The following is an 11,829-nucleotide window of genomic DNA, read 5'->3' on the forward strand; positions in this document are numbered from 1 at the left end:
CGACTAAACAATATGTCATTACTTTGTATTTAACTGAATAGAGACATATACAAACATAATGAGTAAGTAATCATGAGACGAGTCTGGATCATATCATATTTGTCTCTTACCTGACTCTAAATATTGACCGAATCTAATTTTAAACTCAAACTCGACACTAAACTCAAAGAAACTCAATCTTATTTAAACCTTTTTTTGACTCAATCTTATTTAAACCTTTTTGCTAGCACTGCTTACTATAAGTGTATAAATGATAACAAATTCAGTGTCTCAAACTATATTCTACATCAATAATATTAAAATAAAAAATATTTAATTTTTATAATTAACTTGAAATGTTTTGATTATTATTAGTTTATTACGACTTGAGAGTTGAGACATAGTTATCTTGTTCCGAATTCCCTCCATTACCAGACTTTATTTAATGCCATAAAAGAAGAAGAAAAACTAGACGTGATTCCCACGAAGAATATAAGAAGCTTTAAAAATAGTAGAATTATTAAAAGAAAGAAGTATAATTAATGAAGCTGAAGCTGAAGCATAATATGCTCATTAATTTGAAGTGAGATTTTTCTTCTCTCACAAATACACTCTCTCTAGAACCTCGCTCCCTTGTTTGCACAACCAGACAAGCATCACAATTCACAAACATACATAGCTTAACTCCGCATTTCATCTAAATTCCTCCTCCTTTTCAACATACATTTCCTTCACCTCATTCTCTCCACCATCTTCATTCAATCTCGCCACAAAGGTTTCTGCTTTTCATTCATTGCTTGATCCAAATTATCACTACTATTATTTTTTTTCACTTTCTTTTTCTGTGTATTTCATTTTCTTGCAAAAAACTACTTTTTTCGTGATGGGTATTTAAATTCACGACGTATGAATTTATATATGTTAATGGGTCGTCATTAGAAGTATGTAAGTGTGAACATTTGTTTTTCCTTCACATTTTTACTCAGAATTTGTTATATCATATTATTGGTTATTTGTGTTTTTGTGGATATAGCAGGTCTGCTCTTGGGGTTTGATCTAATCTCAGAGCACCACTTGTGTATATGATTTTTAGTCACTTTCAATGGTTTTGAAAACTTTGATGCTTCAGGGTTTAGTGTAGAACTTGGTTAGTATATAATGAAAGGCATGAATTGAGGTACTGCAACTAAAGGCTCTTCCAAAATGGCTTATTTTTCACATCCAAGGCCAATTTCATGGATTGTAGTTTCAGTAGGAGGACTAGCAGTTTTCTTAATTTATGCTTCACTTGTGCTAGTGTCATCAACAATTGGTGCCACATTTCATGATTTTTTATATGGTGTCGGGAGTTCGGGAAAGTTAGATGGGTCAGTGGTGTCTTCCATAAATAAAGATACTATTGATGCTATCTTGAATAAGAGTTTAGGTCTAGTTGATGATAAACCGTCCTCTGATCCACAATCTTCTGCGGTTTCTGCGGGTGTGTCTAGTGATAGCAAGGTTGAACCAACTGATGCTAAATCAAGCTCACAAGTAGAGTTGAGTGGGTCTAGTTTAGTGAATTCTCTAATTACCAAAGAGGGGAGTGGTATAGAAACTTCTGATGCAGGAGCTTCTAATTCACAAGAATCTGTGACTTCATTCGGCAATGGTACAGATACAGCCAATAGTAGCTTGCCTGCTAAGTCTGATCCACAAATTGATTTGTCACTTGCTGGTACCAATTCGTCCAGTGCAGAAACTACCACTTCAAATGAGGCCACACCAACAGCAGTTCCAGAATCACGAGAAAAGCCAAATAACATATCCTCTGCTGATGCGGTTAATTCAGGTTGTCATTGTCTTTTCGCCTTGCAAAAGCATGTTACCAGTTTATCATTTATTTACCTTTCTAGTTTTACCTAATCAATTATAAGTTATAACACTATTTTTTTTTGTTTTTCGTTCGTTAGTTAATGGAACCACAATATCATGACTAGTTTCATTTTATTAAATGTAAATTGTTGCTTTTGTTATGTACCTTGGTAATTGCTATTGTGATCTGGTTTATATAACACCCATTCCTTGTCTGCCAAGTTAACTTTTAACAAGAAAGTGGGAGAAAGATTTAGTGTTTAATATATGCATATATACCCCCTCTCCATACACACACAACACCATAAGGTGTTCTATGGAATATGGGCTTGGGTATTGAATACGGAATTATATCATGTGCAGTGGACCTACTGAGCATGTGACCTACATTTTGGTGGTTCAAATAATGTCTTCATTATTCTGGTTGTTATCCTCAATTACCCGTGAAGTATAACATATATATATATATAGAGAGAGAGAGAGAGAGAAACAAATTACTTTTTCTCCAGAAAAAAACATTTTTCTGTGGACAATGATATAACAGCAGTAATGTTGATATTATTTCTGTGAGATTCCATGCTTCCAAAAGTTTTGCTTCAATTTTGAAGTTTTATTTTAAGTATGATTGCCTAATGTCTGTTAATACTTAATAGCAACCCTTCTTTCAATTTGGTCTCTGTTCAAATTCTGGATTGGGTTACTTAAGAAAAAGGTCGACCCAATGTACGAGACTCTCACCTAGTAGGGTTCGGGGAGGGTAACCGTATGTGGCCTTACCCTGCAAGCGAAGAGATTTAATGATTCACTTTTTTATATCACAATTTCCCTATTTGTTATTCCAAGGTTCAACTTGTGGTCAATTTTCACATATCATTCATTAATTTCCCCCCTTTAGTTATCTGTTAGCCTTCCACAATCTGCATTTAGTTGCTAAATAAGACGGGCACAAATATTTACTATCATTCACACTATTGGTTTTAAAATTAGTGATCTCACTCAACCATTTTTGTAAGTGCAGATGTCATTTATGTTTTCACTACATATTTTAAATATTCTCTACATATGCAAAATTATTAGTAGATGTATTTTGTATTCTTGTTAAATGAAAGTTTCTCACAATAGATATGTATAACCATTTTTAATGATTTTATTTGGAATTACTCTTTTTATCTTCCAAGTTTTTTGATTGGTGTTTTTATTGTTTTGTAGACTGTGATCTGTATCATGGAAATTGGATATATGATCCATTGGGACCATTATACACAAACAATTCTTGTCCTATAATAACACAGATGCAGAATTGCCAGGGTAATGGAAGGCCTGACAAGGATTATGAGGACTTTCGATGGAAGCCCTCTCAGTGTGACATTCCACGATTTGATCCCAAGATTTTTTTGGAGCGGATGAGAGGGAAGACCTTGGCTTTCATCGGAGATTCAGTGGCTCGAAACCAGATGGAATCAATGTTGTGTATTCTCTGGCAGGTTAGTTTCTTTATTCCTTATTGATCAGATTTACATGGCAAATGTAACAATTTCAAGATGGTAGATAAAACTCACTGTTTAGCTGACTTGTTATTGTTAATATCTTCTCATGGTTGCTGCATATTATTTGTGATTCTAAATTTTCTGAGACAGGGATGCACTCAACATATTTGAAGTATACCAATTAATATTTACAAGGTTATCCATATGGTTGCCTATGATACACATAAAAAGGATGGCCCAGTGAATGGAGCTTCCACCTAGTAAGATCTAAGGAGGATAGATGCATACAGCCTTATCCTCGCAAATGAAGAGGCTTTTTTTTTAGGATTTGTAGCCATGATCTCCAGGTTACAAGGCAAACAACTTTACTGTTGTGCCAAGGCTCACCCTTTTGCCTATGACAGGCAAGAAGAACTTTGACATTAAAATTGTTTAAAATAAAAGACAGGATACCTGCTGATATTGCTGTGGACATGGTAAAGTATGTAGTTCATATTTTATATTTGTTTGATTTGGCATAATCTGAAGATATAAATGAACTCTCTTATTGCAATCCTACCTTATATTTTTTTAATTTTATGAACATTTTCCTAGAACTCCTCAACTGCTAGACCTGCTTGAAAGTACATCTTTTTCATGTCTTCAAACAGCACCTTATTTCTTAATAGTTGATATATGTTGTGTTTTTAGTTAATAAGCATGTTAAAAAGGACACCTCTTAGCACTAGGTCGAGAATTCTCTTCCCGTGACATTGGTGCTGCAGTTGTACTGTTACATGTTCATTATTGATAGGAACTTAAGAACTGTGCTGAGAAATTTAGAAAGTAAAGAGTGAATTTTATTGATGAACTAGAATAGAAGAATGAATTTTCCTCCAAGGGCTTCCCCTTAACAAAGGGTTACCCCTTTTACTGTTCAATTCTCACAATTCTAGTTTTCTGCATGATTGTCTCTACTATTATCTCCTCTTATTTACACTCTCTACTAACTAACTAATTCGCTCAAACTGCTAACTATTCTACTTAGCCTTGTACCCTAAAGATTATCAAATGGTCTGTTTGCCTGTCAACATAACATATGGATGCATGTGTGAGCTTGCTTTTTTCCTTGTAAGATGCTTAACTGAAACATTGTCATTGTCAGGTAGAAGAACCGAAGAATCAGGGAAATCGTAACATGCAACGATATTATTTCAGTTCCACATCTGTAATGATTATCCGGATATGGTCGTCATGGCTTGTCAAACTAACATCTGAACCATTTGATTTTGCTCCTGCTGGTGTGGATAAGCTCTTTCTTGATGTCCCTGAGGAGAAGTTAATGGAACACATCCCAAAATTCGACGTGGTTGTTCTTTCTTCCGGTCATTGGTTTGTGAAGCAGTCTGTGTATATTCTTAACAACGAGATAGTAGGAGGACAGTTGTGGTGGCCAGACAAGTCTAAGCCAATGAAGATTAACAGCGTTGAAGCATATCGTATATCTGTTGAAACCATTCTCACTGCTCTCGTGACACATCCAAATTACACAGGGATTACAATTGTGCGCTCCTATTCGCCCGATCATTATGAAGGTGGAGCATGGAACACAGGTGGATCATGCACTGGGAAGGTTAAACCTCTTGCACCCGGTGAATTGGTGGAAAATGTGTATACAAATGACATGCATAAGCAACAGGTTACAGGTTTCAACAGTGCTATAAAAAAGGCAACAAATAGATCAAAGTTGAAGTTAATGGATATAACTGAAGTGTTTCAGTATAGGCATGATGGTCATCCTGGTCCATATAGGAGTCTTGATCCAAACAAGATTACGAAACGTGGCCGTGATGGAAGGCCACCACCACAGGATTGCTTACACTGGTGCATGCCAGGACCTGTAGATACCTGGAATGAACTTGTCTTTGAAATCATCAAGAGAGAACTCGATTGATTGTTGCTTCATGATCGTGATCTCATTAGTTCAAATCTTGGAAATAATCTTTTCGCTTGTGGGGTAAAACTATATACACCTACTTGCCCATACTTCACTAAGGGTCTGTTTGCGAGTTTCATTTTGGAGGGGAAGGAAAATGAATGGGAGGCTTGAGAGTTATGTTATAAGTATATTTCATGATTTCCAAGCCTTCTCCTTCCATCCATTGCCTTCCAAAAACCAACTCACAAACATACCCTAACTGAAAGCACTGTGCAATAGGCTGCTCTCTTATACACGACTAAATATGTTCATCGTCAAGTTGTAATTCAAGCACGGCCATACAAGAGAAACTTAAGCCACTGGCTTCAAACTCAGATATCTGTTTTATTCCTTTCATGTTTAAAAAATTATATATTGTATATTTTTGTAGGGATTGTTTGTTAATTTCACATGTCACTTGTAGTTGATTTGATAAAATGTATTCAAATATTAGTTTAATATTGCCGATGTAAAAAAATAACTCATTTTGAAAACAAATGTACCTCAATTTTCCAAACCTAGAAAAAAGATTTTGGATTGTAGTTTTTAGTTTTAAAACATGTTGTCTGACTATACCAACTACCTTAACAACTTCCACCATTGATGCAGCCACCATCATTACCCAACCACAATTACAACCATTACTGCATGTGCAACTTCATCCCGAATATTAATATTGGTGACAACCTCACCATCTCATTCATCACGATTATCGTTGTCACAATCATGTTGGTTATCACTATCACTATCGGTCTATCACTACTAATTGCCACCATCTAGTTCAATATCATGACCCCATTTTCCGTTCAAATCCCCTCCTCAGTTTTTGTGATCTATTTTTTCCCTTCAATTTTTTAATGAACTTGTGATTAACAAGTCTATTGGATCTTAGTTTGCAAATTGCAAATTAAGTTTCATACACAAAATACAATGTGCTATAGTATACAACACAAATGGAACCACATGTTTTATTTATTTATCAAAATCTCCTTGAACATCATTTTTTTAAAGGAAACCCATAATTATTTTGGATTTTGCTAACAGTCTCGGATGTTAACATAGAAAGTTTTAAATGAGAAGTAAAATTATTTATATTTCCAATACATTAATAATTTATTTTCATTAAAAATTTAGTTTGACTTCCTTAATGGCATGAAATTTTAGTTTGGCATCCAATGTATTAACTAATTCATTTGCATGGAATATTTTTTTGGAATAATAGATATCCAGCTGCACACTCCACTATAGATCCTAACAATGTTGTGCAGATAAAAATATATATCTCAGTATAAAAATTTATATACATTCATTCTATTATTTACTATTTTTTAATTTTGTTTTTTAAAGATTCAATCATAATTAAATATTAATGGTGAATGATGCAGTGATAATATAAAATTGTAAATACACATTTTTTTATGTTTGATAAATACCAAAAAGGAGAGTTTTGCTTTCTCATGCAACTCTCAATTGGTTTGAGCATGGATCATAAACAAACAAAAAATGTTGTGAAAAATCATTGCTTTTAATCAATACAAGTTTGTATCTATCGAAAAATATAAAATAAACAAGCCACAGTTTGGTAAAACTAATTGAATTTTTGTTTAGAGATTAAATTTTGTTAGAATAATGTAATATCTATATATTGTCAATAAATACATTATTTATTTACATTTTTTGAAAGATAAAAATAATTAAAAATGAATCCTAAATAATGGATTAACAATCTATAAACACTTACACTTAATACATTTTTTCCCTTTTCAGAAAGTGTTAACAAGTATTATTAGAGCATTATTTATGGAAGTAAAAATAATATTAAAATGTGATGATTTGTATATCATGAAGTATTTAACTTGGTTTTCCAATATCACTTTTCTTATCTTTTTACAACTTAAACAATACGCTTATAATATTCATTAACCAAACCGTTTCTTTCAATCACAAACATCTCATAATTTTGAAGATTTGATTCCTGTCGGTGAGTGATTATATATTCAAAAAGGCCCCGATAGTTTGAATATGGTTTGTAAACAATTAGTGCATTATATACCTCATTTATATTACTTTTTTATATAAGAGTTAGATAAAAAATGAATAATAAATAAGATAAATATAAAAACTCCTATACTATAATACATATATGTTCCATACTTCCATTGTTATGTGTTTCAACATGAACCTACCTGAAAGTATAATTTAAATAGTACATAGTACGGTTAGTACCTATAGATAGTATAGTATAGGCTTTCAGTTGGGAAGTTGCGTTACTAAATTGCTAAATAATATATCACTTTCTGACTTTCTCACTTCTGAATTTCAAATTCAAACTACTTTTCAAATATTCCCTTTTTCTTTTCTTTGAATCTCAAGCGAAGCCCCACAAAAAAAGTAAATATTTATTTATAATAAAAAAGACAGAGAAAGTCCAAAGAGTAATAATAATAACAAAATCGAAATCAAATCCCTTTTGAAAACGGCTACATTCATTTCTAACTCTTCATTTCAAACTTCAAACTCATTTTCCACCAAAACAACACTCTTCCTTTTTCTTCTTCTGAACTCAGCAACAACGAAACAAAAACCATTTCATTGATCCATTCTGTTGTTTAGGTAACTACTTTAAATCACACTCTTATTCCTTTTCCAAGTAAAAATTGAAGAGGCTGATAGTTTTTATGATGCAAGTAGTTTGTTAGTTTCTATATCCATGAGATGACAGTGTGATACATTAAATAATTACTACTGAGGTCTGAGAGTGAGTCTCGGCGCAGCAATAAGGTTGCTTTTGAGCTAGCCTTGTGTCTTAGGTCATTGGTTCAAATGCCTGCAAAACCTTCTCGCGAAAGGAAATAATTTCTTTCGGATTACGTAACTATCCCTTCCAATAAGAGTTCGTCTCAGGAATCGAATTTTGACCTTTGTCCTAATTCAATACTTGGTGATCTAGTGGTACTTTACCCACTAGACTGCCTCGTTGGCTTCCCTTGCGAGGTTAAAACTGCTTATATCTATCTTCCTCATACCCCACTGAGTGTTAGCCTCTTGCACTCGGCTGCCCTATGCTCCTTGCTGTGACACATAAGTATCCAGTCAAATTAGGATGTCAGTTTCTGTGTTTCAACTTTTAATTGCTTTGATCTTTTAGAATTTTTAAGATAGTTTTACATGTTTTTGACAGATATAAGTGCTCCAAAATGTCTAAACCTCAAAATGATCCTATTTTGCAAGCTGAAACAACATGTGGAACACTTCTTTATGAACTCCAGGTATACATTACAATATTATGCAATTATCATCCCTACCCTTTCCCATCAGCAGTTGGATTGAAGAATATTAGGCAGGAATGTAGAGAAATTCTCATTTGTTTGCCTCAATTTATATATATTAGATAATTTGGGATGAAGTTGGGGAGTCTGAGATTGACAGAGATAGAATGCTGTATGAGCTTGAACAAGAGTGTTTAGAAGTGTACAGAAGGAAGGTTGATCAGGCAAATCGGTGTAGAGCTCAATTAAGGCAGGCAATTGCTGATTGCGAGGCGGAACTTGCGGCCATATGTTCAGCAATGGGAGAGAGACCAGTACATATTAGGCAGGTTAGATGAAACTGTGATTAATGACATCATTTCTTGACATGACAGTAATTTGAATTAGTAAAATTTGCATCCCTTTGGGTCTAGATTACCGACCCTTCTTGCAACTTAAAAGACTATTTTAGTTGCTGTTTTATCGAGTTTTTTATGTCGAGGTCATTTGTTATCGTACTAATAGGATCGGTACGCTCGTCACTTTTTTGTTTATCTAGAGTGATCAAACTGCGGAAAGCTTGAAAGAAGAGCTCATAAGAATTCGACCGCAGTTGGAGGAGATGCAGAAAAAGAAGGCTGAGCGTAGAAATCAATTTATTGAAGTTCAAGAGCAGATTCAAATTATCTCAACTGAGATTTATGGTTCCAGAGATCACACTGCAGCAATTGTAGATGAAACTGATTTATCCTTGAGAAAACTTGAAGAATTGCACAGACAGATGCATGCACTTAATATTGAGAAGGTCAGTAATTAACTTGTACTTCATTTTTTCACCATTTCATCAACTTACAACATTTTTTATGCTGTGTTACTATTTTTAATGATGCTGGTAACTTTGTTTCATAAAGAATGCCCGCCTTAAGAAGGTCCAGGAGCTCCTGTACACGTTGAACTCTCTTTGTTCAGTGCTCGGTTTGGACTTTTATGAGACAGCCAATGGAATTCATCCCAGTTTAGGGGACCGAGAAGGATCTAAGAGTGTAAGTAACGATACCCTCCAGCAACTGGATGTTTCTATACATCAACTGCGGGAAGTTAAATTACAGAGAATGCAGAAGGTAAAGACTGATTTGAAATACATTATGCTTGTAAGAATTTTGTTCTTTCCTCTGGTTAATAGTTGTAAATTACTTACGTTTTGGCAGCTCCAAGATCTTGCATCAACAATGTTGGAGCTCTGGAACTTGATGGATACACCTATAGAAGAGCAACAGGTGTTTCAGAATGTTACTTGTAATATAGCTGCTTCAGAAGATGAAGTAACTGAACCAAATACATTATCGATGGACTTAATCAATTGCGTGAGTTATAAATTTACTGATGACAATTAACACTATACTCTTCGATTTTTTGTGGTTCAGAATTCACAGAGAAGTAATGTCATGCAGGTTGAGCTGGAAGTATCTAGGTTGGAAAATTTAAAATCAAGCAAAATGAAAGAGCTTGTATTGAAGAAGAGAACTGAGCTGGAGGAGATTTGTCGAAAGACTCATTTTGTTCCTGAAGTAGATAATGCAGTGGAATATGCTGTTGAAGCTCTAGAGTCCGGTAACTTTCTATATTTCTAGTAAGGTATTTGTGGACATGAATGCAATTATTGTTTCTTTGGGAAAATAAATGTCTGCCTCGTCCTTTCTGATGTAGGAACTGTGAACCCTGCTTCCGTGCTTGAACAAATTGAGCTTCAGATTGTCCAAATCAAAGAGGAAGCTTTTAGCAGAAAAGAAATACTTGAAAAGGTTGAGAAATGGTTGGCAGCATGTGATGAAGAGTCTTGGCTTGAAGAACATGAGAGGGTTAGTTGGTTTAACCCTCCTTCTAAATCGTCATTTTGACTGTTCTTTTAGTCATGCTTACAACTTTGCAATTTATCTTCTTGTTGTATCTTTCAGGATGAAAATCGATTCAATGCAGGGAGAGGTGCTCATCTTACTCTCCAGCGAGCTACAAGAGCTCGTAAGGCGGTTAACAAAATTCCAGGTATTTATAGATCTTAATTGTTGGCCATATTTTTGTTAACTTTTTATCAGGCCTTTACCGTTGTGGTAAAATGATAGAAAACTACAAAACTAAGCTTTAAATAATGAACCTACATGTACAAGATTTAGTGGATTACATTAGTGGAATGAGTCTGACTTAATTTTATATGGATGCCATAGCTTCAGCAAAGGTGTCAATTTGGATATGAAGTGATACTTATTCTATTCATAAGTTGCTTCTGAGTTGTAAATGCAATTATTGAGTGATGACAGTTTAGTTAGTTTCATGATTGATATTCTTTTTTTTTCAGGTATAGTTCCACTACATTCAACCTTCAGCTTCATTTCTCTTGCAAGCCATCTCATTCTTCTCCTTGAATAAAACTGTTTTCTTTTTCTTTCATTTTTTCGTGCATCACTGTCAGCCTAATTTTAAAGTTTCTCTCATTTTGCATATAGCTATGGTTGATGGTCTGAGTTCAAAAACTGTAGCTTGGGAAAAGCAAAAGGGCATTGAGTTCACATATGATGGTGTAAGTACTCTCTCTAAAGTACCAGCTATGAGCTCCTAATGAGTTTTGGATTTTTTCCCGGTACAAGAATAATTTGATGTTAGTCTTTAAGTTGATTGCTCAAGTGAATCTGCTTCAAAATAATTCCTTCTGTGTGTGGCTTTCTAGATTCGTCTGCTCCCTATGCTTGAAGAGTACAACATATTACGGCTAGAGAAAGAGCAAGAACGCCGTAGGCAGCGGGTATGAGGCACTTAAATATTCACCTGACAAAGGCAATGTTGTGTTATTGACCTGAATTATTCAACAAGTATATTGTGTTATTCCTCCAAATTTGGTTCAAATATTTCTTTTCTGTTTCAGGATCTGAAGAAAATTCAAGGTCAAATGATAGCGCAACAGGAGGCGCTTTATGGGTCAAAACCAAGCCCTTCAAAGCCCCAGAGTGTAAAAAAGGGACCTAGAATGTCAACTGGAGGTGCAGCTAGTAGAAGAGTTTCCCTTGGAGGAGCAATGCTTCAAACTCCAAAACCTACTCATTCCCGTGCCGTGAGAAAGACTGACAAATTGCACCAAATTGAGCAACTAAATTACCTGGATGATGGTGCCTCATGTTTATCAGCAGGTATTTTCTTTAAACTCCATTACCCCCTCCTTCTTGGTTAAAGTTTAAGGCTTGGAAATTTCTCTTTTAGAAAGAGTTTAATCATCATGCCTCATGTTTATCATCAGGTAGTTTTTTATAGTCTA

At 34.5% G+C, this 11,829-nt stretch overlaps 2 protein-coding genes across 2 annotated transcripts in view; both read left to right on the top strand.

The window, feature by feature from the left end:
- Window positions 863-5,616, top strand: LOC109344709 (protein YLS7-like). Its single transcript, XM_019583461.1, has 4 exons — window positions 863-866; window positions 1,157-1,810; window positions 3,043-3,317; window positions 4,465-5,616. Exons 1-4 carry the CDS (start codon window positions 863-865, stop codon window positions 5,251-5,253), a joined length of 1,722 nt encoding a protein of 573 aa, XP_019439006.1. The 3' UTR covers window positions 5,254-5,616.
- Window positions 7,757-11,829, top strand: part of LOC109346175 (65-kDa microtubule-associated protein 3-like) — a 5,420-nt gene continuing 1,347 nt past the window's right edge. Inside the window, exons 1-12 of the mRNA XM_019585588.1 lie at window positions 7,757-7,890; window positions 8,459-8,546; window positions 8,669-8,875; window positions 9,085-9,330; window positions 9,437-9,646; window positions 9,734-9,889; window positions 9,977-10,136; window positions 10,233-10,384; window positions 10,481-10,568; window positions 11,027-11,100; window positions 11,248-11,322; window positions 11,443-11,704. Of these exons, the coding sequence (XP_019441133.1) occupies window positions 8,475-8,546; window positions 8,669-8,875; window positions 9,085-9,330; window positions 9,437-9,646; window positions 9,734-9,889; window positions 9,977-10,136; window positions 10,233-10,384; window positions 10,481-10,568; window positions 11,027-11,100; window positions 11,248-11,322; window positions 11,443-11,704 (1,702 nt within the window). The 5' untranslated portion in view covers window positions 7,757-7,890; window positions 8,459-8,474. The remainder of the gene's footprint in view (window positions 7,891-8,458; window positions 8,547-8,668; window positions 8,876-9,084; window positions 9,331-9,436; window positions 9,647-9,733; window positions 9,890-9,976; window positions 10,137-10,232; window positions 10,385-10,480; window positions 10,569-11,026; window positions 11,101-11,247; window positions 11,323-11,442; window positions 11,705-11,829) is intronic.

Source organism: Lupinus angustifolius, chromosome LG04, assembly GCF_001865875.1.
Source record: "Lupinus angustifolius cultivar Tanjil chromosome LG04, LupAngTanjil_v1.0, whole genome shotgun sequence".
NCBI lineage: Eukaryota > Viridiplantae > Streptophyta > Magnoliopsida > Fabales > Fabaceae > Lupinus > Lupinus angustifolius.

Excerpts from the sequence above, each read along its gene's own strand:
- LOC109344709 (XM_019583461.1), top strand. Across the intron at positions 1,811-3,042 it reads TGCTGATGCGGTTAATTCAG|ACTGTGATCTGTATCATGGA; the intron begins GTTGTCATTGTC and ends ATTGTTTTGTAG. Across the intron at positions 3,318-4,464 it reads TGTTGTGTATTCTCTGGCAG|GTAGAAGAACCGAAGAATCA; the intron begins GTTAGTTTCTTT and ends TGTCATTGTCAG.